The 21,125-nt window shown below is 42.3% G+C and overlaps 1 protein-coding gene across 5 annotated transcripts in view; it reads left to right on the forward strand.

The window, feature by feature from the left end:
• Positions 1 to 21,125, forward strand: part of FER1L6 (fer-1 like family member 6) — a 185,094-nt gene that overhangs the window by 162,058 nt on the left and 1,911 nt on the right. For 3 of the 5 annotated variants that reach the window (XM_067017461.1, XM_067017464.1, XM_067017463.1), the window contains 7 exons: positions 2,383 to 2,543; positions 4,998 to 5,140; positions 7,159 to 7,247; positions 7,711 to 7,809; positions 10,222 to 10,463; positions 11,968 to 12,131; positions 20,507 to 20,607. In XM_067017461.1, coding sequence (XP_066873562.1) covers positions 2,383 to 2,543; positions 4,998 to 5,140; positions 7,159 to 7,247; positions 7,711 to 7,809; positions 10,222 to 10,463; positions 11,968 to 12,131; positions 20,507 to 20,607 — 999 coding nt within the window. Of the gene's footprint in view, positions 1 to 2,382; positions 2,544 to 4,997; positions 5,141 to 7,158; positions 7,248 to 7,710; positions 7,810 to 10,221; positions 10,464 to 11,967; positions 12,132 to 20,506; positions 20,608 to 21,125 lie in introns of those variants that run through there. The other 2 variants (XM_067017462.1, XM_067017465.1) reach the window with 2 other exon arrangements.

The raw sequence follows: 21,125 nt of genomic DNA on the forward strand, positions 1-21,125 counted from the left end.
AACTCTTACAAATATCAGCTAGGAAAATATAAAAACATCCATTAGATTTCCATGGTATAATTTTAGAAATATTTCTTCTGAATATAAAGTAATATATAGTCCTTGTAGAAAATTTAGGACATACGGAAAGTACAAAATAATGCTCAAATTATTTTATCCAGAGATAAAATTTGCATGAAAAAATTTGTATGTATTCCCTTTTAGTATTTTTTTCTATGCTATTTCCCCCAAAGTTGGACTCATACTATCCATGCAATTTTGTAAGCTTCTTGTTGCACTTATACCCTTATAAGCATTTTATGCTGCCATTAAATATTCTTCAAAATCATTATTTTAATAGTGGTGTTCCATTATATAAATTTACTATAAAATGATATAACCAATTTCCTTTCCTGAATTTCAGAGCATTTATATTTTTCTTTTTTATTCCATTAGAAATATTGCTGCCATGCACATTCCCATACAAAGGCCATTGCAAACCTTTCTGATAATTCATTCAGTGTTCATCCATAGATATGGATTTATTCCATTAAAAGGAATGCACACTTTAAAGATTTTTATTATATATGTCCGAATGGCTCTCCAAAAGGGTTGGACCAATTTACACTCTAATTAACACAGTCTGAGCATCTATTTCCTCCATGGCATGATTTTTCAGGTAAGTCTCTACTGCTGGCCTGTTCTTCTCTGAGCCTAGAAGGCCGGTTCAGTTTTGGGTCTGTAGTGAATTTATAAGCCTCCTGGTGTATTTACATCATTCTCAAGTACCTGAGAGGGTACCATTCAGAGAGTGATTAGCTGTGCTCACTCTGAAGTCTGTAAAGGAAGCTTTTGTTCAGGAGAATTTCCTGACAGTGGAACTAGCAGGGACCAGAATAATTTAGTCAGGGAAGTTGTTCTCTGAAGTTTTAAAAATAAACAAGAGCACTTATTTCTGGGGAGGCCTATGTATGGCTCTGGGGATGGCTTGGAATCTTTTCAGGATCCTCCTATCTCTGGCCCAGTGTAGGAAAACTGCTTTATAGCCATGTTTTGGTTTATTTCAGTGCTTAAACAAATTAAATTCTGATGAATCCCACATGCCAGGGAGCAGAGAAATCCAAGCTTATCTTGGTCCTGGTTCCCAGGGAGCATCTCATTCCAAGTTAATAATCTTTAACCAAACAGCTAGTTTTGTTTTTTTGTGTGTGGTACGCGGGCCTCTCACTGTCGTGGCCTCTCCCGTTGCAGAGCACAGGCTCCGGACGCGCAGGCCCAGCGGCCATGGCTCACGGGCCCAGTCGCTCCGCGGCATGCGGGATCCTCCCGGACCGGGGCACGAACCCGTGTCCCCTGCATCGGCAGGCGGACCCCCAACCACTGCGCCACCAGGGAAGCCCCAAACAGCTAGTTTTTAAGGGAAGAAGGGGTTGAAAAGATTTAGAAACTCACCACTAGGAAATAACTGATTAGAGAAATGGCACATCAAGACTTCCTGCCTGTGACATGAGTCTACAATATGATTTTGGCGGAGGAGGAGAAGGGAGGAAAGAAGCAGAGAAATTGGAAGGATGAGCTAGGCTTTCTTCTTAGAGTAAGTCGCAGCCAAATAGCTATTCTGCTAGGGACAGATCAAACTAAACCATAACTACCTGCAAAGAAATCCAGAGACAGAAAGCACATTGGTGACTGCCAGGGGCTGGGTGGGGTAGGAGGAGTGAGGAGTAATTGCTCAATGGGTGGAGGGTTTTCTTTCGGGGTGATGACAATTTTTTGGAACTAGATAGAGGTGGTAGTTGCACAGCAGTGTGAAAGTACTAAATGCCACCAAATTGGTCAACTTGATAATGGTCAAGTTTGTTATGTGAATTTCACTTCAGATTTTTTTTAAAGGATGCATTTCTTTTTTTTCTTTTTTTTTTTTTTTTGCGGTATGCGGGCCTCTCACTGTTGTGGCCTCTCCCGCTGCGGAGCACAGGCTCCGGACGCGCAGGCCCAGCGGCCATGGCTCACGGGCTCAGCCGCTCCGCGGCATGTGGGACCCTCCCGGACCAGGGCACGAACCCGTGTCCCCTGCATCGGCAGGCGGACTCTCAACCACTGCGCCACCAGGGAAGCCCAGGATGCATTTCTTTTAAAAAAATATCCAATACTACCTGGAAAGGATGTTTATGTCAAGCTACTCAGAAGTTCTGCCTTTTGTACAAGCATACATATGCAGAGGTATTGACCAGAAAAGAGAGAAGATGATAAAATGGAAACACTAGCCCCAAGCATGTAGAAGGTCAAGTTAAATCTGAAGGATTAACACAGATCATACTTTGGTGGTCCTTTTTACCGGGACCTCAGATGTGGCTCCCGGGGAGGCTGGACCTCACCCTCTGTCCCTCCCCCACTTTTCAGAGAAGGATACAATGCCTGGAGAGACACGTCCAAACCCACTGAAATCCTCACCAAGCTCTGCAAAGACAACAAGCTAGATGGCCCCTACTTTGGCCCTGGGAAAATACAGATAGGAAACCAGGTCTTTTCTGGAAAAACAGTCTTCACCGAGGAGGACACAGGTAACTCCCCCAATGTATCCCACTGACATGGCTCTTCTTTCGAAAAGCCTGATTTCAGTGATATTGGTGACTGAAGATAACGCTCATTTATTGTAAAATTAATGCATGCTCACAGTAGAAAATATGGGAAAGTAAGGAGGAGGATGAAAATCACTCTTAATCCCCAAATTCAGAGATAACCATGGTGCGTGCTGGTGTATTTCTTTACAGAAATATTAAATTTTGCAGTGTGTGTGCAATATGGCACACATTTTTACATAATTTTAAATGTACCATGTCTATAGTCTTGTACTCTGCCTTTTCTATTTCCAATAGATTATGACAATTCTCTGTTCTTTGAAACAATCCTTGATAATATTCTATTTTATGGCTGCGACATTTATTTCCATTGTGTCCATTTTTGTAGTGACACTTAATGCTACCACGAACATCCTTACACGTGTTTTTGCATATTTCTGATGTGTCTACAGTATATATCATATAAGTAGAATTGTTGTGTCAGAAGATAGACAATACCTTAAAATTAATATTACATAAAATAAATAATTGGACACAACTCAAATTACCCCCGTAAGTGTTATACCAGCAAATCTCCTGTTTCAACACCAAGAAACAGATTTTTCCATATGAGCAACATAGGACATACCAGGAAGATCCCAGAGAGCCTTTCATAAATTTTGGATAGGAAACAAAAGCCACCTTTACTTTAAGGATATAGAACAATTTCTGTACTGTCACACCTGTCCATTTGATGCTTAAAAATTACCTATATATGGTGCAGTGCTCCTGATGCAAAAAGGCCAATTAAGTACATGCTACAGGGTGTTTTTGTTTGTTTGTTTGTTTGTTTTTGTTTTTTTTGCGGTATGCAGGCCTCTCACTGTTGTGGCCTCTCCCGTTGCGGAGCACAGGCTCCGGACGTGCAGGCCTAGCGGCCATGGCTCACAGGCTTAGTTGCTCCGCGGCATGTGGGATCTTCCCGGACCAGGGCACGAACCCGTGTCTCCTGCATCGGCAGGCGGACTCTCAACCACTGCGCCACCAGGGAAGCCCGACAGGGTGTTTTGACACTATGTTGATCCCACCACTTCTATGCCAAGATTTCTTTTTACCTTGTTGTTTTGGCCCCAAGAACTTCTTAGAGGTTCATGCATGAAGAGTTATTGATATTTAGTGTACTAATGATATTGATGAATTTCTGTGAGAAAAATACTTTTTCGTAATATACTCTATTAAGCCACTTTAGTCCCTTGGTCAGTATTCTACATTTCATGATTAAACAATTTACTTGCCCACCAAAAATCTGAAATTCTATTCATTAAGATCAGTTCTTGACTGGTTAAACTTTTTGACAAAGATTTAATTCATTGATTACTTGATTGTAATGACTGCTGTTGGGAGATTTTTTTGGTTAAACCTGGTTCAACTTTCCTATGTCAAATTTGGCCATTCTAAACTTTGTTCAAGAAGATTGTATTCTTTCAACAATTTTTGCCTTATTTTGTGAGTATTATTTCTGTTGGTAGTTTTTGTCACGAATTACCTTTTTTGGTAAAGCGATAGATCAGAGAATCTTTTCTGGAGTAAGTGTCGGTAGGCGGGAGATCCCAAGCAATAACGAGAAAAGTCAAAAGACATCGATGAGCACATATTGTGCCTGTTTTCACCACATTGCTTAGGGTCACACTGGTTCTCCAGGCCCTCTCCCACTATGGTGTTAGCAAACAGTTTTATGTCTCCAGGACACATACCCTCTCTAGTCACTGGAAGCCAAGTTTGTGATTCATAGACTCTGAAGGAGTCTGATTCAAGGGGTGAAGGGAGTCGTGTACTCCAAGACTCTGACTGCGCTCTGGATCTTTTTGGTCAACCCATCTCATTTCCCACTCTCTTAACTTTCTTTTAATTAATTTTTTTTAACTGAAGTATCATTGATTAACAATGATGTGCTGTGTCATCTCTGCTGCACAGCGAAGTTGACTCAGTTATACACATACGTACATTCTTTTTTACAAAACTATTCTTTTCCATTATGGTTTGTCCCAGGAGATTGGCTATAGTTCCCTGTGCTATACAGCAGGACCTTGTTGTTTATCCATTCTAAATGTAAGAGTCTGCATCTACCAGCCGCAAACTCCCAGTCCCTCCCTCTCCCTCACCCCTCCCCCTGGGCAACCACAGTCTGATCTCTAGGTCTGTGAGTCTGTTTCTGTTTTGTAGATAGGTTGGCTCTCTTAACTTTCAATCTCTTTCCCCTTCCCACCACTCTACTCCTACCTCTTTCCATTCTCTCGTTGTCCTTTTTCTCTTTCACTGCCTTTTCTCTCTCCCTGTTCCTTGGTATATTTAAATGAACCTTTAAGGGAGTGTTTGAAAATGCATCTGACAGCCCATGACCGTCCCCTTACAGGAACACATCTGACAAGTCTCTTTATTTTTCTCTCTTCCACGCAGATGAGACGGTGGAGTCCTACGAGCACTTGGCCCTCAGTGTTTTACGCTCTTGGGAGGATATCCCGGAGGTTGGGTGTAGGCTGGTTCCTGAGCACGTAGAAACTCGGCCGCTGTACCACAGGGATAAGCCAGGAATGGAGCAGGTAGCGGCCACTGGTCCCAATAAGAGTGTTCATCCCCGAAGAGAATGACTTCTCCCCTACAAGTTAATCTTGTGTGCCGTGTAATAACGGTTCTCAACCAGGGACAGTTTTGCACCTCCTGCCCCGGACGTTTAGCAATGTCTCAAATATTTTTGGTTGTCTCACGTGGGTGGGGGTGATATTGGCATCTAGTGGGAAGGGACAGAGATGCTGCTGAACATCCTATTCCATACTGGGCAGTCGTCCACAACAAAGAATTATTCAGCCCCAAACGAATGTTGAGATTGAGAAACTCTGCCCTAAAATCAGAGTAGCATTTAGTGCTCTTTCCTTTTTATGATTTGAGTTATCAAGTTCTTTGTGAAGAATCCTGACGTTTGAGAAACTTCAAAACTCATCTGATGTGCCCAAGACCTTGTCCAAAAATCTGTCAGTAACCACACAGCCCGCTAGTTTTCCCAAAGAAGCCATAGAGGGAGGCTTACCTTGAGGAACTGGTAAAACAAGCTGTGTGGAAAAGATAACTAGAGATCTGGCTTCTGAGTTAGAGGGGAAGAGAAGACAACTTTATTAAGAGGCTTTTATGTCCTAGGCCCTTTACAGAAATTGTCTCACCTAATTAGGATGGCCATAGATTTATTTATCCAAATTATGGCCATTTTGAGTGTGAAAGAAGGCACTATTAATAATTAAGCTGGGCTTCCCTGGTGGCGCAGTGATTGAGAGTCCGCCTGCCGATGCAGGGCACGCGGGTTCGTGCCCCGGTCCGGGAAGATCCCACATGCGGCGGAGCGGCTGGGCCCGTGAGCCATGGCCGCCGGGCCTGCGCGTCCGGAGCCTGTGCTCCGCAACGGGAGAGGCCACAGCGGTGAGACGCCCGCGTACCGCAAAAAAAAAAAAAAAAATTAAGCTGATACAAGGGGCACACACCACGATTTTCCTAGACAAACCGGTGTGTGTGTCTCCTCACGCTTATTTCTTAATACAGCCTCACGATGAAATTATTATAATCCTTACTTTTAAGATGAAGAAATTGAGGTTCAGAGAGTTTAAGTAACTTGCTCAAAGTTACTCAGCTGGGATTTAACCCAGGCAGTGTGAGTCGCTAATTCTGTCCCAGCTCTGGACTCACTCGCTGTGTAGTCTGGGCAAAGCACACGGGCTTGACTATAAGGGGGCAGGAGCTCCCACACTGCTATCCCGGCAATACTGGGGTATAAACCTCGTGATAGCATGTGTGAGGGAGGGCGTGTCTTGAAAGGATAAACTTTTATCAGATGTAGAAACTTCTGACTGTTTCCTAAGATTTACTACCAGATGTATGGAGTCCAAAGCAATGGATGGAAGGCCCGTTCTGCCACTAATTAGCCACGGGACTTCAGATAATTTCTTTGACTTCTCTGAACCTTAGTTTTTTTATGTGTAGCACAGAAACGTGGCTGGGGGTGAGCACTGGTGGAGATAATGGATGTTAAGGTACATTGGAAGCGATGAAGCATGATTCTTCTGACAGACAGGATTATCTTTGTGATCCTTAGGGGTTGGTAAGAAGAGCAGGGTCTCTCAAGTCAGCAGACAAGGGTTGAATCCAGGCTCTGCTACATGTTGCCTGTGTAAACATGGGCAAGACATTTTCTCATCTGCCAAGTAGGAATAATAACATCTACCAAGTGGGGATATTGGAAGAATTAATGAGACAATGCTTTTCTCAAGTGCATAGCACTGCGTCTACCACATAGTAGGTGCGCAATAAGGTTTTGCTTACCCTTCCCCTTCTCTTGATGTATGTTCCTCTTGATATATGTTCTAATTTTTAATAAAAATATAAGTTCTGTCTTTGTCAACAAATATTCTGAATATAATATGGATATCCTTATTATATTACATTACATTATATTATATTATATGTACCTAATATCCATTACTAGTAAAGGGATCTGTTAAAACCATGAATGGTCAGTGTCCATGTGATAATGTCCCCCCCCCCAAATAAATCTAAAGGATGTCTTCTTAACAAGGGTCGTCTGCAGATGTGGGTGGACATGTTTCCCAAAGATATGCCTCAGCCTGGACCTCCTGTTGACATTTCGCCAAGGAAACCCAAAGGGTAAGTTGCCTGCAGCCCCACCTTCAAGGAAAGAGACCAAGGTCTCAGACTAAAGGATCATGTCATTTGATCTGGTGTCTGATACATTACATGAATCAACTGACACCTGACAATCATGCCTCACTTTCTACCCGGCCAAGCACAGCAGGGGGTGAGTGGTGGTGCTAACAGTAGTGGTGGAGATTGAAATGGTGGCCCCCGTTTTACGGTGGGAGCCCCTGAGTTTCAACATTCTGAAAAATGTCTGTAAATGGAAGGAGGATCTGCTCAGAGAAATTCATGTTCTTGGTGATTCCAGCTGGGACACTTGGTTTTGATGGAACAAAAGACCTTAAGTCTTGACGTTTCTGAACTTGGTAAAGTTGAGGAAGCTTAGAGACTCAAAGCAGTACGAGAATCACATGGACACCAATCAACTCAGCTTCCAAGGTCTTCCACCTAAGTCTACCTTCCCTTATCCCAGGTATGAGTTGAGAGTGACCATCTGGAATACGGAGGATGTCATTTTAGAGGATGAGAATATCTTCACAGGACAAAAGTCAAGTGATGTTTATGTTAAAGGGTAAGATCATCAGTAAACTCCATACCCCCTTTCCTTCTCCTCTTCACCTCTTTAACCCCTAACCAAATTATGCCTCGTGGAAGATATTCTATGCACATCTCACCAAAGGAGTCCATTTTACTCACCTTGTTAGATAAGGTCACTTTCTTTGTCAAATATTTGCCTGATTTGGTCATTTTGCTAAGAATGATTATCCCATGAGATATTTTTGTGAGGAAATCTTATTATATAAACATCTCTTTCAGTTAAATATTGGATGCCTAAACTTGTTGAGTGACATTCAAAATATCTTTTTTTTTTTACATGAAGCTTGAAGCTTCTTTTTTTTTTTTAAATGGAAATGCATTTCTTTTATTTATTTATTTATTTTACTTTACTTTTGGCTGTGTTGGGTCTTCGTTTCTGTGCGAGGGCTTTCTCTAGTTGTGGCAAGCGGGGGCCACTCTTCATCGCGGTGCGCGGGCCTCTCACTGTCTCGGCCTCTCTTGTTGCGGAGCACAGGCTCCAGACGCACAGGCTCAGTAGTTGTGGCTCACGGGCCCAGTTGCTCCGCGGCATGTGGGATCTTCCCGGACCAGGGCTCGAACCCGTGTCCCCTGCATTAGCAGGCAGATTCTCAACCACCGCGCCACCAGGGAAGCCCCTCAAAATATCTTTACACCAGAAAGAAGTAGAGAGCTGTAGTGCTATTGATGAAAGATTAAGTGTTAAGAAGATTATAAGCCTAATACAAAAGCTAAACTTTATACCTTCCCGTTTGCTAGAGGAAACTAAATATTTTGTATCTCTCTCGTACATCTTGGCTCTAACACAAATGTCTTTGTAGGTTTCCTTTTCACCCCTAATCAGGGAGGGAGATGATGTGGTAGAGAATCAGAAACAATGTGACTTAAACATGTACCCTCAGATAAAACTCATCTCAGAAACAGTAAATTCATCTCAGCCTTATTTTGGTATCTCTTTGTCTTTCCCTGACAAGAAACCCCCTTCCTCATTGACACTCCCATTTCTAGTACACTATTAAGTCTTGTTTATTTTACTCCCAAAATAGCTGTCAGCACTGTGCATTCTCTTCATCTCACCGCATCACCATCATCATCTTTTCCTCCATCATTTCCTGCTGGCGTCACTGAAATACCAATACTATCTGAATTGGTCTCTCCCTATTCAGTCTTGCCTCCAATAATCTGTCCTCTATTGTCGAAACATGAGTTACCTTTTCAAAATGCAATCTGAGCACATCAGTCCTTTACTTACAACCCTTTAATGACATCCTATTTTCTCTGGACAAAGATCCAAATCCCTCATATGTCCTAAAATATCACACATGACTAGACTTTGCCTATGTCTCCAGACTCATCTCACTGGGTCGGTACTCCCCCTTGCCTTCTTCTCTCTAGTCACACTGAGCTTCTTTCCCTTTTTAGAACGTGTCCTCACGTCTTCTTCCACAGGGCCTTTGCACATCCCTCACTGGTGACTTTTGCCATCCCACCCATCTCCCTCCATCCTCTTCCCTCCATGAAGGCAAGAACCATCTCTGTTTGCTCCCTATCACTCCCCTAGCATCTAGCTCACTCCTTGCCTCATAAGAGATACCACACATATACTGGTGGACTGAGCACCATCTCTAGCTAAATAATTGTGCCCATACCCCGAGTGGTACCACTGCTCTGGGAATAGAAGGGTCTTTACCCTCCCTTGCCCCAGGGTGGGTTGGGGTGGAGGGAGGGATGTCTGCTTTCAGAAAGCAAGTGGTTTGGCATTATCAATTAGTTTGAATTAAAAGTACCTTTTTTCTCAAGAATTAATTAGCTGTGGATAAAGTAGTAGGGGAAAATGTATTCATTGTAGCTTACTTTATACTTGGCATGGAGGAGAAAGACCAGATAATACTAAGAGGAGATAACATAATAGATCATTTGGAGTACACAAAGCACTGCACATATACTATCTCATATAATTCCTCTGAATTTCTATGAACTAGATATTGTCATTGCTTCCACTTTCCAGATGAAACAAAGGCACAGAGAAGTTAGATAATTTACCTATGTAATGTAGTGGGTGCAGAAATGGTACATGTTATAAAGAGGTGAGAGGAAACTCAGATTACACTTTCATTTCACATTTCCTGACTTTCCCCTTCTTATTGAGCGCGGCTTCAGATCTACCCAAGAACTGAAGACAATTCCCCAACCTGACTTAGAACGAGAGTCTTGTTTCAGTTTCCAACCCTTTGATCCCTATTTATCTCTTTTGGATTCAATGGCAACTTTCATCTAAATCTAACTAAATCATAATTTTAAAACGATGGATCTGTGACCACAATGAAACTAGTTAAATCACTCTTGATTATACTGATGCCTGAATAATGTGCTCTGAGTGTTTAATTCTTTTTCTGTCTTTATTCAGGTGGTTAAAGGGTTTGGAAGATGACAAGCAGGAAACAGACGTGCATTACAACTCTCTGACGGGAGAGGGGAACTTCAACTGGCGCTTTCTATTTCCATTTCAGTATCTCCCAGCGGAGAAGCAAATGGTCATTACCAAGAGGGAGAGCATCTTTTCCTTAGAGAAGATGGAGTGTAAGACACCAGCTGTGTTGGTGCTTCAGGTTTGGGATTTTGAAAGGCTGTCTTCAGATGATTTTCTGGGTAAGCCGGTGGCTTCATCAAGCTCATATTAATGTTGAGGGTTTTGTCCCAGCTTTTGGAAAACTTAGTCTGAGTTAGCTCCAGGGATAGTAATTTCAATGCTATTTAATAATTTTGATAGCAAAATATTGAAACACTCCAAATAGCCCTTAATAGGGGATTGACTCAGTAAGTTCCATGCATCCCTATGGTGGAAGATACATATTCAAACAGACTAAAATTGACCTTTGCTTTACTACTAAGAAGCTATTACGTTTTGAGCTAATTACTGGTCTCCTCTGTACCTCAGTTTTCCTCAGTTGTAAAATGGGGATAATAATATTACAACCTCAGAGGGGAGCTGTAAATGTGATAATATAATTTAAAAACAAAGTACAGTGCTTCATACATAATAAGTGCTCAATAAGTGATAACCCTGCAGCCATTAAAGTGTTAGAATATTTAATGAGTTGGATAGTTGTGCAGGGTACACTAAGTGAAGGAAAAGTGTATAGGAAAAAACTCCCCTTTTGGTTAAAAAATATGTTTATTTTTATAGGAGAAAGAGATAGAGATAGCCAAAGAGACAGAAGACTGATATAAGGATGTGAACTAATAAGTAGGACAGTCGTCAACTTTGGGAAGGTAGAAAAATAATAGAAAAAAAAGATTTCTATTTTTTGCTAATGTGCATGCTCTAAATGTTCACAGTTAACATATATCACTTTCGAAATAAGGAAAGGTTATTAAGGAGAGAGAAATACAACATGATTGTGGCATTATCTTACTCTGGCTTATATTCACTCATTGGAAATACATTGTTGAAAACTAGTGAATACAACAAAAAAGAAGCAGACTCACAGATGATAGAGAACAAACTAGTGGTTACCAGTGAGGAGAAGGACGGGGAGAGAGGCAAATATAGGGATGGGGAGAGGGAGGTACAAACTATTGGGTGTAAGAGAGGCTCAAGGAGGTATTGTACAGCACAGGGAATACAGCCACTATTTTGTAATAACTGTAAATGGAAAGTAACATTTAAAATGTATAAAACATTTTTTAAAAGAGAACACATTGTTGAGAGCCCACGAAGGTACTGGAGAGTAGCTACCGAGACAGTAAGACTTAGCCCTCAACCTGGATTCAGAGAGGGAGGTATGGTCGGGGGAGGAGGTTCTTGTAGGCTCTCTGTGCTAAGGCAGGGCACAGCTCAAAGGACAGACACGTAATCCAGATCACGCTCCGGGAGCAGAGAAGAGGCCCAACAGATGAGACCGGAAGCTAAGGCTTGAAAGTTACATATGGTAGCTCTGCCCTTGTCTTCTACCTGCTGCCATATTACTAATTCTTTAAAAGCACCAAACATGTCTTGGTCATATTTGTGCCCTCAATACCTGGCACATGTTGTGGATCCCACGTGGTCCTGACTGAATGGCCAGTGAGTGGATGGATGAATGAGTGGGTGAATGAAGATGATGATGGATTTTCAAGCCCTTCTATAACTGTTAACGGCATCTCTTCACAGGCTCCCTGGAAATGAACCTCAATAGTTTTCCCCGAGCAGCTAAGTCTGCCAAAGACTGCAGTCTCACCAAGTTTGAAAATGCAAGTGAGGAGAGCAAGATTTCCATATTCCAGCAAAAGCGTGTGCGGGGCTGGTGGCCTTTCGCTAAAAGCAAAGAACTCACGGTAAGTGACAGCTATAGGAGATGGGGTGAGGGTGGGGCAGGCAGGGGACCTCATATTCTTTAAATGAGTCATTTTGTAAACTTCAAGTCAAGTGCCCTAAAATGACATAGAGCCCTTTAGGGCAAAGGTTCTGTTGAGAAGTGAGAATTTTGAAAAATTTATAAATGCATTGCGCCTTCCATATTTCAGCATGCTTGATTTACTAGTGATCTATGTCAGGCCGGGTTTCTATCTTCTTGCCTTGAGCATATGCCCCGGCATTCATTGTTTTCAACATTTCTTGAAATTACGCATAAAGTCCTGACTGATGTACAATTTTAATACAACTGCTTCATCCCTTCACCCTCAAAACGTGAAACTCCATTTAAAAAGTGATCCATCCTTTTAAAACTTGCTCGAGAGGATGCTAGCAGAAAGGAGAGCCATTTACCCCTGTCCTTGCCTAGCCAACTTGGTCCATACTGTGTGACACATGCTGTAGGAACTCGGACCTTTCACAAATAGAAGGAAGAAAGCTTCTCTTGCCCTTTCTTTCAGCCCCCTCATCGCTCCCCTGTAAGGGAGGGTGGAGGACTTAAGTGCTCAGTGAAGGTGAGAAAATGGACCACGCCAGCATAGGGGGCCTATTTTCACTGCTGTCCTCCTCTTGGGGTGAGCGTATTCTCCCCTCTGTTCCTAGTGCCCAGTGGCAAAAGCAGACGCAAGTCAGGACCTTTCAGGTAGCAGGTCTGCATAGAGACCGATTGTTCACTCTCTGTTCTACAGGCTCAATGGGTACAAGACCAGGATTTCTTTGAACTTAACTGGGAGCTGCTGACCTGACTGCATGGTGTCTAGTTTTAGTATGTTTTCTAGGAGCTTTCCTCTTCCCTCCATTCTCAATTCAGTCCCATCTGGTGAGATTGGATCAAAAGAACAAGGATCCAAGCAGGCTCCTTCCTTCCAGTCTCCTTAAGTATGCGTTGAGGTTTTACTAAGTGGCAGCCTCTGTACTCCGTTCCAGGCTTCACGGCTTAGCACATAATAGACGCTCAGTTAGTGACTTCATTGATGAATGGATGAGTTCAGAAATGAAGTAAGCATGGCCTGTACTGTCAACCAGCTCAAGTCCAGTGAGGACAGATATATATCAACAGCACAGTCTGCATGAAATAGTCAACGTGAAAATGACACAGGGAAGGAAGACGAGAGGGGAGGAGCTAATTCCCTCTGAGGATATTGAGGGGTCAAGCAGGGCAGAGCATGAATTTTTCAAGAACAAGGAATGATGAAAGGCCTTTTCTAGATGAAGAAAAGGAGGATGTCTACTCCAAGTAGAGGAACCATGATGAGTGCAGCCTAGAGTCATGAAATATCCCCATGGGGACAGCTAACTGCCCACTGGTCAGAGTTGTCAGAATGTAATATGAGGTCAGGAAATGGGGAATGCCAAGTCCTGAAATCCAAATTCTTATCTTTTGACATAATTCCTTTTCCTATGAAACAAACGGCAGTGATTACGTATGTATTACATAATGGCAGTCATCTATTATATTTTTCTAGCCCTGCAGAGTTTGCCAAATATGTTCAGATCCCTTCTGTTATTTCATTTGATCCTAATTGACTCTATTTTCCATGTAATTTATTTCTTCATTTTATTCAACAAATATTTATTGAGCATCTATTAATGGATAGGCCCTGAGAATAATATAGTCCAATGTCAAAGAGAGACACACGGGGGTAAATAGATGAACACACAAGTGCACAGCGCATCACCCACAGGCACACCAAGAAAGCAAGTTCTTCTTTTTCTTTTTAAGAGAAAAAAGTGAATTTTATTTGAGCCAAACTGAGGATTATAATGTGAGAGACAGACCCTCAGGAAGCTCTGAGAATTGCTGTGCCTAGCAAATTCTTAAAACAAGGGCTGGGAAGTGCTGAGTGAAGGCAGATCCAAGGCAGATATTCCCACTCCATACAGTGGTTAGAGACCTTTCTGTAACTGTGAACCTCTACGGCTGAGACCTAAAGAATGAAAAGTAGTGAGCCATAGGGAAAAATATGGAAGTGCATTTGTCACCAAGCAAACACCACAGGCAAAGGCCCTGAGGTGAGAATGGGTTCAGTGCATAGGAGGAAGTAAAATACAAACAAGCAAAAACCTCACGCTATTGGAGCAGGGTGAATAGAGGGTGACGCCAGTGAAGTGGAGAGGAAACCAGAGCTGGATCATGCAGCCCTCAGACGCCATGTTTAAGAGTTTATGGCTTTTGGGCTCAGATCAACAGGAAGCCAGTGAATGGTTTCCAGCAGGGAGGTGAGGGGATCTGATTCACACAGGAAACAGTCCCTCACTGCAATGGGGACAATGGGTGGGAGAGGGTCACAAGTGGAGAAAGAGAAGTAGGCAGAGATGTAGGAAGAAAATGATGAAAATGTGCTGAGACATAAACCCCGAGAGGAGAGTCTTTTGTGGACAGTTGGGTCTTTGTGTCCAATGCTCCTGGGTGGTTGCATAAGAAGCAGAGAAGTGTCGATTGCGTTTAACAGCGTGGAGGGCACTGGCAACCTTTTATTTATTTAGTTATTAAAATTAATTAATTTCTAACTGAAGTACAGCTGATATACAATATTATATGTTACGGGTGTACAATATAGTGATTCACAGTTCTTAAAGGTTATATTCCATTTATACTTATTATAAAATATTGGCTCTGTTCCCCGTGTTGTACAATATATCCTTGTAGCTTATTTTATACATAATAATTTGTACCTCTCCTGGCGACCTTTTTAAAAAGCAGTGTTGTGAAAGTTCGTAGCAACATTATTCACGATAGCTCCAAAGTGGAACCATCCAAATGTCCATCAACTGATGAATGGATAAACAAAATGTGGTACGTTAACCCAAATTTCAGAAACAGAGACCTTACTGAAGTAAAGAGGTGCTTATTTGGGGTTTGTGAGGACCATAGCCCGGGAGACACAGATTCAAGAAGCATCTGAATTGTGTTCTGTTGGACTACAAAATGGGGATGCTTATAAAGCGAAACAGGGCAAAGGTTACACAAGTTGTTTGTCAAGAGCTAGGACTGGAGCTGGCAAGAAGTGAGGGTGCTTATTAAACAAGAATTGGTTGGGGTTCAAAATGATTACATTGTTGAAAAGGGGTGGGGAGACTTTGAAGCTACAAGGTTTCAGGGAGCAGCTGCTAGCAGATACTGTTTTGAAGATGGCCAGTACTGTCCTAGAATTTGATACAGTTCAGAAAGTTCAAGTTCCCAGTGATTTAGGAACATGTCTGCAACTGTATCCACAATGGTCACCTGGCTCCATTTTGTTATTTATTTATTTATTTAGCTGCACTGTGCAACTCGTGGGGGAATCTTTGTTCTCCGACCAGGGATCAAACTCCAGTCCCCTGCATTGGAAACACCGAGTCTTAACCATTGGACCACCAGGGAGGTCCCATCTGGCTCCATTTTGGATGCCTGAACCGTAGTTACTCCATTTTGATTTTTAAATGGCTTTAAATATGTCATCAGGTATATCCACACAGTGGAATAGAATCCAGCCATAAAAAAGAATAAAGTGCCGATAGATGCTCCAATAATAGACTGCTAGTTATTTCTCCTGCAAAAACTGGGTTATTTGGGGTTAACAAAGAATTGCAGTTTGAGGTCTGCAACCATGGCTAGCCATGCGCAAATCCCCAGGAAAAATGGCAAATACTCTTTTATAGAGGGGGAAAGGAAGTTGGGAGCGCTATAGTTAACAGAGTCCATGGCTTTTCATTGACTGAGCCATGACTGTCTCTCATTGGCTGAGCTCTTGCCAGGTGAGAAGAGAAAGTCTTTCTTCTTCGGATTAGGCTCTGCTGTCAGCATAGGGCAGGAGAGCTACCCCTTTCTGGTCTCTCAACTCTATTTTAATTGAGGTTTCTGTTTATTAAGTTTTACAGTTTCCATGTCTATAAAATGAGTAGTTTGGACTGGGTGCCTCCAAGGTGTGTTTCCTGCAAAGACACTCTCTAATTCCAACTCCGCATGAACTCCCCTCCCATGCCTTGAAGCCAGCAGTCAGAACATCACTGTCCTCTTATTCCAATTACCAGCAGCCAGGAGGGATTTGTTTATGGGCACTGCCACCTGCCAGGCTTATTTTTAAAGCTGCTTATCTGTACACCCAAGCAGTGTAATTTAGACATTTGGATCACACCGCTCCTAGTGTGGAATATGGATAGTAAGTGAAAAACAGCTCCAAGTGGAATTGCAAAAGAATGGGTACCCTTTGGAGAAGGAAAGGGAATATGTATTGAACATGTTCTTCATGAAACACATTGCATTATGCATTTTATATGCATTATCCTACTAAAAGCAACCTTCAAAGAAATCACTCCTTTAGAAGATGGAGATCAGGAAGTTTCTTTTACAGGTTAATCTCGCAAGTCTACAATTAGGTAGCCCGGGTAAGTCCCAAGAGCATAACAACTAAAACTACCTCCAGTTTAGTGTGAAAAACAATTGTCAGCATTTACTATGGCCATGTACACTAGGAGCTAAAGGTTCAATGATCAATAAGACACATTTCTGCCACCCAGAATTTCACAGCTTAGCTGAGGCAGCTGGTAGACAAGACAAATCATCTAAATAGTATGTGGCAAATTCAGATTCTCCAGGAGTGGAGGAGGGGAGGTATTTTCATGTGAAGATCATTTTTAAGACAAAGTATATTATATGCATTTATAGGAAATTTGAAAGACACAAAAATGTGGAAAGGAAGAAATAGCACCCATACGCACATCACCCAAAGAAAACTATTCCTAACATTTTGGTTATTCCCAATATGCATAGATTTGGGTTAATTTTATATAATCATGATCATTCTATGTTAAAAATAATGCCTTGTTCATTTTGCTTTACTCAGAGTTACAATGAGCATTCCCCTACGTTTTATTATGAATATTATTAATTCTTTGTATTCTCAAAATAGAAATGCTAGTTTAATCATGTGTTTTCTCCTCAACATACATGCATTAAAAAAATTTAAGCATGCAGAAAAGTTGAAAGAATAGGACAATGATCAGCCATATACCCACCACCCGGACGCGCAGGCTCAGCGGCCATGGCTCACGGGCCCAGCCGCTCCGCGGCACGTGGGATCTTCCCGGACCGGGGCACGAACCCGTGTCCCCTGCATCGGCAGGCGGACTCCCAACCACTGCGCCACCAGGGAAGCCCACAACTGTGGTTTTTTTTAAGTGTTTACTATTCACCAGGCACTGGGTTGAGCACTTTATAAGTGTTGTATCATTTATTTTTCAAAGCAATCTGATGGGGGTACATGCTATTAACATCCCAGATCAGTGAGACTCAAAGAGGGCACGTAACTCACCCAAGGTCACACAGCTAGTAAGTGGTAGAGCACGATTTCAGATGCCAATTTGTCTGCACCAAATTGTACCCACTCAATTCCTATGCTACGCTATGCTATACTATTCCTTAAGCTACCCAAGGCAAGTCGTTAGATGGAAGTCAAAAACGTGTTATTTCTTTTCTTTTTAAAACCAACTTATTAAAATAGAATACACTTACATACAGAAACTAGTAATATACATTACAGAAGAGTGTGCCAATCATGAATTTTCACACACTGAACACTCCTATCGGCACCTAGACGAAGAAGCAGAGCCTCTCCAGTGACCCAGACCCCTCCTGCCCCTGTCCTGACCACTCTCCTGACCTCTAACCTCATCATTTGATCATGTCTGTTTCCTTCTTTAGCTAAATGAAATCACACATCATGTATTCTTTTGTGTTTGGCTTCTTTTGTGCAACAATGTTTCTATAGCAAGTGTGTTTTTCAACATTATCTTTGAAACATCAAAAATACATTCTGATGCTGGAGCCATGGCAATGACTGTGAGGCCCCTCTTGAACATTTCAGAAAAGGTATATTGACTCATTGTTAAATAAATAGGCTGCTTCTTTTATTTCCACAGAAAGGGGCTACTTGGACACATAAAATAGCAGAGGATGGGACTTGGTATCAGAGGACCTGGGTACAAATCTTAGTTTTATAACACAAGTTAGCAAACATCATCAAGCCTTCATTTCCTGGGCTGTTAAATGGGAATAAAAATGTCATTTGTTGGGCTTCCCTGGTGGCGCAGTGGTTGGGAGGCCGCCTGCCGATGCAGGAGATACGGGTTCATGCCCCGGTCCGGGAAGATCCCACATGCCGCGCAGCGGCTGGGCCCGTGAGCCATGGCGGCTGAGCTGGATGAGGCCCCCAGCGTATAAATATATTGCTCAGTGGAGCTCACATCATCTCTGAAAAACATCCAGAAATAAGCCCTTTTGGCAGATTGGAAGCCCCTCTGCCATGAGTTCTGGGCTGGCTTCTTGGGTTTCTTCCAGCCATGAAATCTTGCAGGGGCACCGTGGGCTCTAACTCTGCCTTTCATGAAACCTAGAAGTTAGAGCCAAGTTGCTTTAAAGAGCCTCTGGCCATTTGATAGATGAGGAAACTAAGACCCAAGAAGACAAATGCTTTTAGGTGGCAATGATGAAGACAGTCATAGAATCATCTCATGTTAGAGCTGGGAAGGTCCTCATAAAACTTCTAGTCCAATTATCTGGCAGTTGGGAGGCAGCCTGCTATAATGGAAAGAGCGTGAGCTTTGGAATCTTACAGACCTTGGTTCAAATTCCAGTTGGTTAACTTATTGCCTGTGTGGCCTTGGGAAAGTTATTTGACTTTTATGGCTTCATTTCTCTATCAATATAAAGGAGACCTACTTTGCTAGTCACTGTAATAAATAGACAGATAGATAGGTAGATAGATAGATGATAGATAAAAAGAACAAACCTGGGACAAAACAGGCATTCAATAAAGCATTGCAATTACAGTTAGAGTTATATTACTATTGCTGTACTGTTGATAGATGTGATAGAATGGATAGAAGCTTTATATTCTTTTTTTCCTGGTTTTCAAATACTTCCTGAGTGCCTTATGAGCAAGTCACTGCCGATGGAGCCAAAATTTCTCAATAGGAACAAGAGAGTAAATATATACATATTTTAAAGGAATATTTCTGGATCATAGGAATTTAATGCCTTCTGAGTTGGGTCATGGTACTAGTCTAAAGAATGGATGAGACCACCTAGATTTGAACTCATGACTTCACTTGTAATAAAAGCCCACTGTGCTTCTTTAGTAATTCAGACAGCCATGACTCTGCCTCTCTTCTCCAGCTTCAAACTCACCCCAAATACTCTCCTTTTCTCTAATTTCTCCCGTGATTACATTTTCATGGCTGCCAGCAACTAAACTTGCTTGTTAAGAAGCCCTGGCTTTTTCAGAGAGTATAGGTAAATTAACACAAGACCATGGTTCATCAGAACCTTAGACCTTTTTACTGGGGTAGGAAATCAACCATGCCTCTGAAGTCAGGTAATGCCCCATCCACATGGGATTCAGAAAGACGAGCTTTAACAGCAATCATAGGGGCCAAAATACTTTGGTGATGCTGCAGTCTCCAGCCACGTCTGTGTCCCTCCTATCACCTTGAATCTTGATCCACAAAACCAAAGGAGGCAGGAGAGAGGGTCCCCTCCACCAAGAACTGGAGCTCTAGGAGATCAAAGGTCCAATTTTTCTTAATCATTAAGTCCCCAGGGCCTAGAACAGTGCCTGGCATACAGGGGGTCCCCAAAAGTAAGGAATGAACAAGAAAGAGTGACTCCTACCTCTTGCAGACATCCTGTCTCATCCTTTGATACCCCAAGACTTACATCTCTGCTAGTATCTTTGGCACAGTGCTCTGAAGAAGCATATGACTCATAATTTTCAAACCAAAGAGGCTGTTTCTTACTGAGGGAAGAGAAGGGGAGGCAGAGTGCTAGAATAAAAGGATAATTCTAAAACACTTAGAGGGGACAACAAAAACAAGGAAGGATGACAGAGAAGCCTTTTGCAAATGTAGGTCCGTCCATACCCACCCGTCTCCTCTTGAGACTCATTGTCAGAGACGAAAGATGGTAGCAGATTCAAAAGGGTTCTGTCACTCAAGTAATTAGTCCCTCTTTTAATTCTTACTGTCTGTAATTCATATTACTTCTGCAGATACTAAATGATTACAAGTGAAGTAGTCCATGTGACTGAGCATATGTGTGTGTATGTGTACCTGTGGGACCCCCTCTTCTCACAAAACTCAAGAGTAACGTCGTTCCAGGGCTTCTCCCAGGACCGAAAAGATCATATTTCCTCAAAATAAAGCAGCAGGATAGTCAAAATCCTTCCTGACATTCTCCCACATGCTACCACTTCTTCTAGAAGGTCGGCGTTGCCCCCAGCAGTTCTTTGTGACTAGAAACTGAGAGTTTGTCTTTGTGCAGGGCAAGGTTGAAGCTGAGTTCCACCTCGTTACGGCAGAAGAAGCTGAGAAAAATCCTGTTGGAAAAGCCCGAAAGGAGCCAGAGCCCCTGGCCAAGCCCAAGTGAGTGAAGTCCCGGGGTGGGGATGGGGACATCAGAAATGGGACAGACCCTCTGAGGTCCCCATATCGGAGGATGAAAACATTTCTCCAGAGCATCCCGCTGGGAGAAGTGAGAAGGAGTTAATAGGTACCATCCAGTCAGTGTAGCTTTTTGTTTCTATAATGGAAAAATATTCCAAAAACATTATAGAATGTTTGGCAAATGGACAGGACACTTTTCCATAGAACTACCACATAAGCACTTCCAGAATAATTTCATCTATTTTTTTTCTGCTATTTTTTTTTCATGGGAATATAAGTTTCACGTGAATTATTTTCTACTATTTCTCTAATTATGTGTACAAAATTATCTTCCTATTTCACTTATCCTTTGCTGAAAAATTTTACTTTGTTGCCATAATGTTGTCATAATTAGGATTTTTAAATGGCGGTGGAATAGTCCATAGACGTGATACCCATAATCGAGTTGGTTGCCACCCCATAACTGGATGTTTAATTTACTTCTACCTTTTTTCCAT

Source organism: Kogia breviceps, chromosome 17 (genome assembly GCF_026419965.1).
Source record: "Kogia breviceps isolate mKogBre1 chromosome 17, mKogBre1 haplotype 1, whole genome shotgun sequence".
Classification (NCBI taxonomy): domain Eukaryota; kingdom Metazoa; phylum Chordata; class Mammalia; order Artiodactyla; family Physeteridae; genus Kogia; species Kogia breviceps.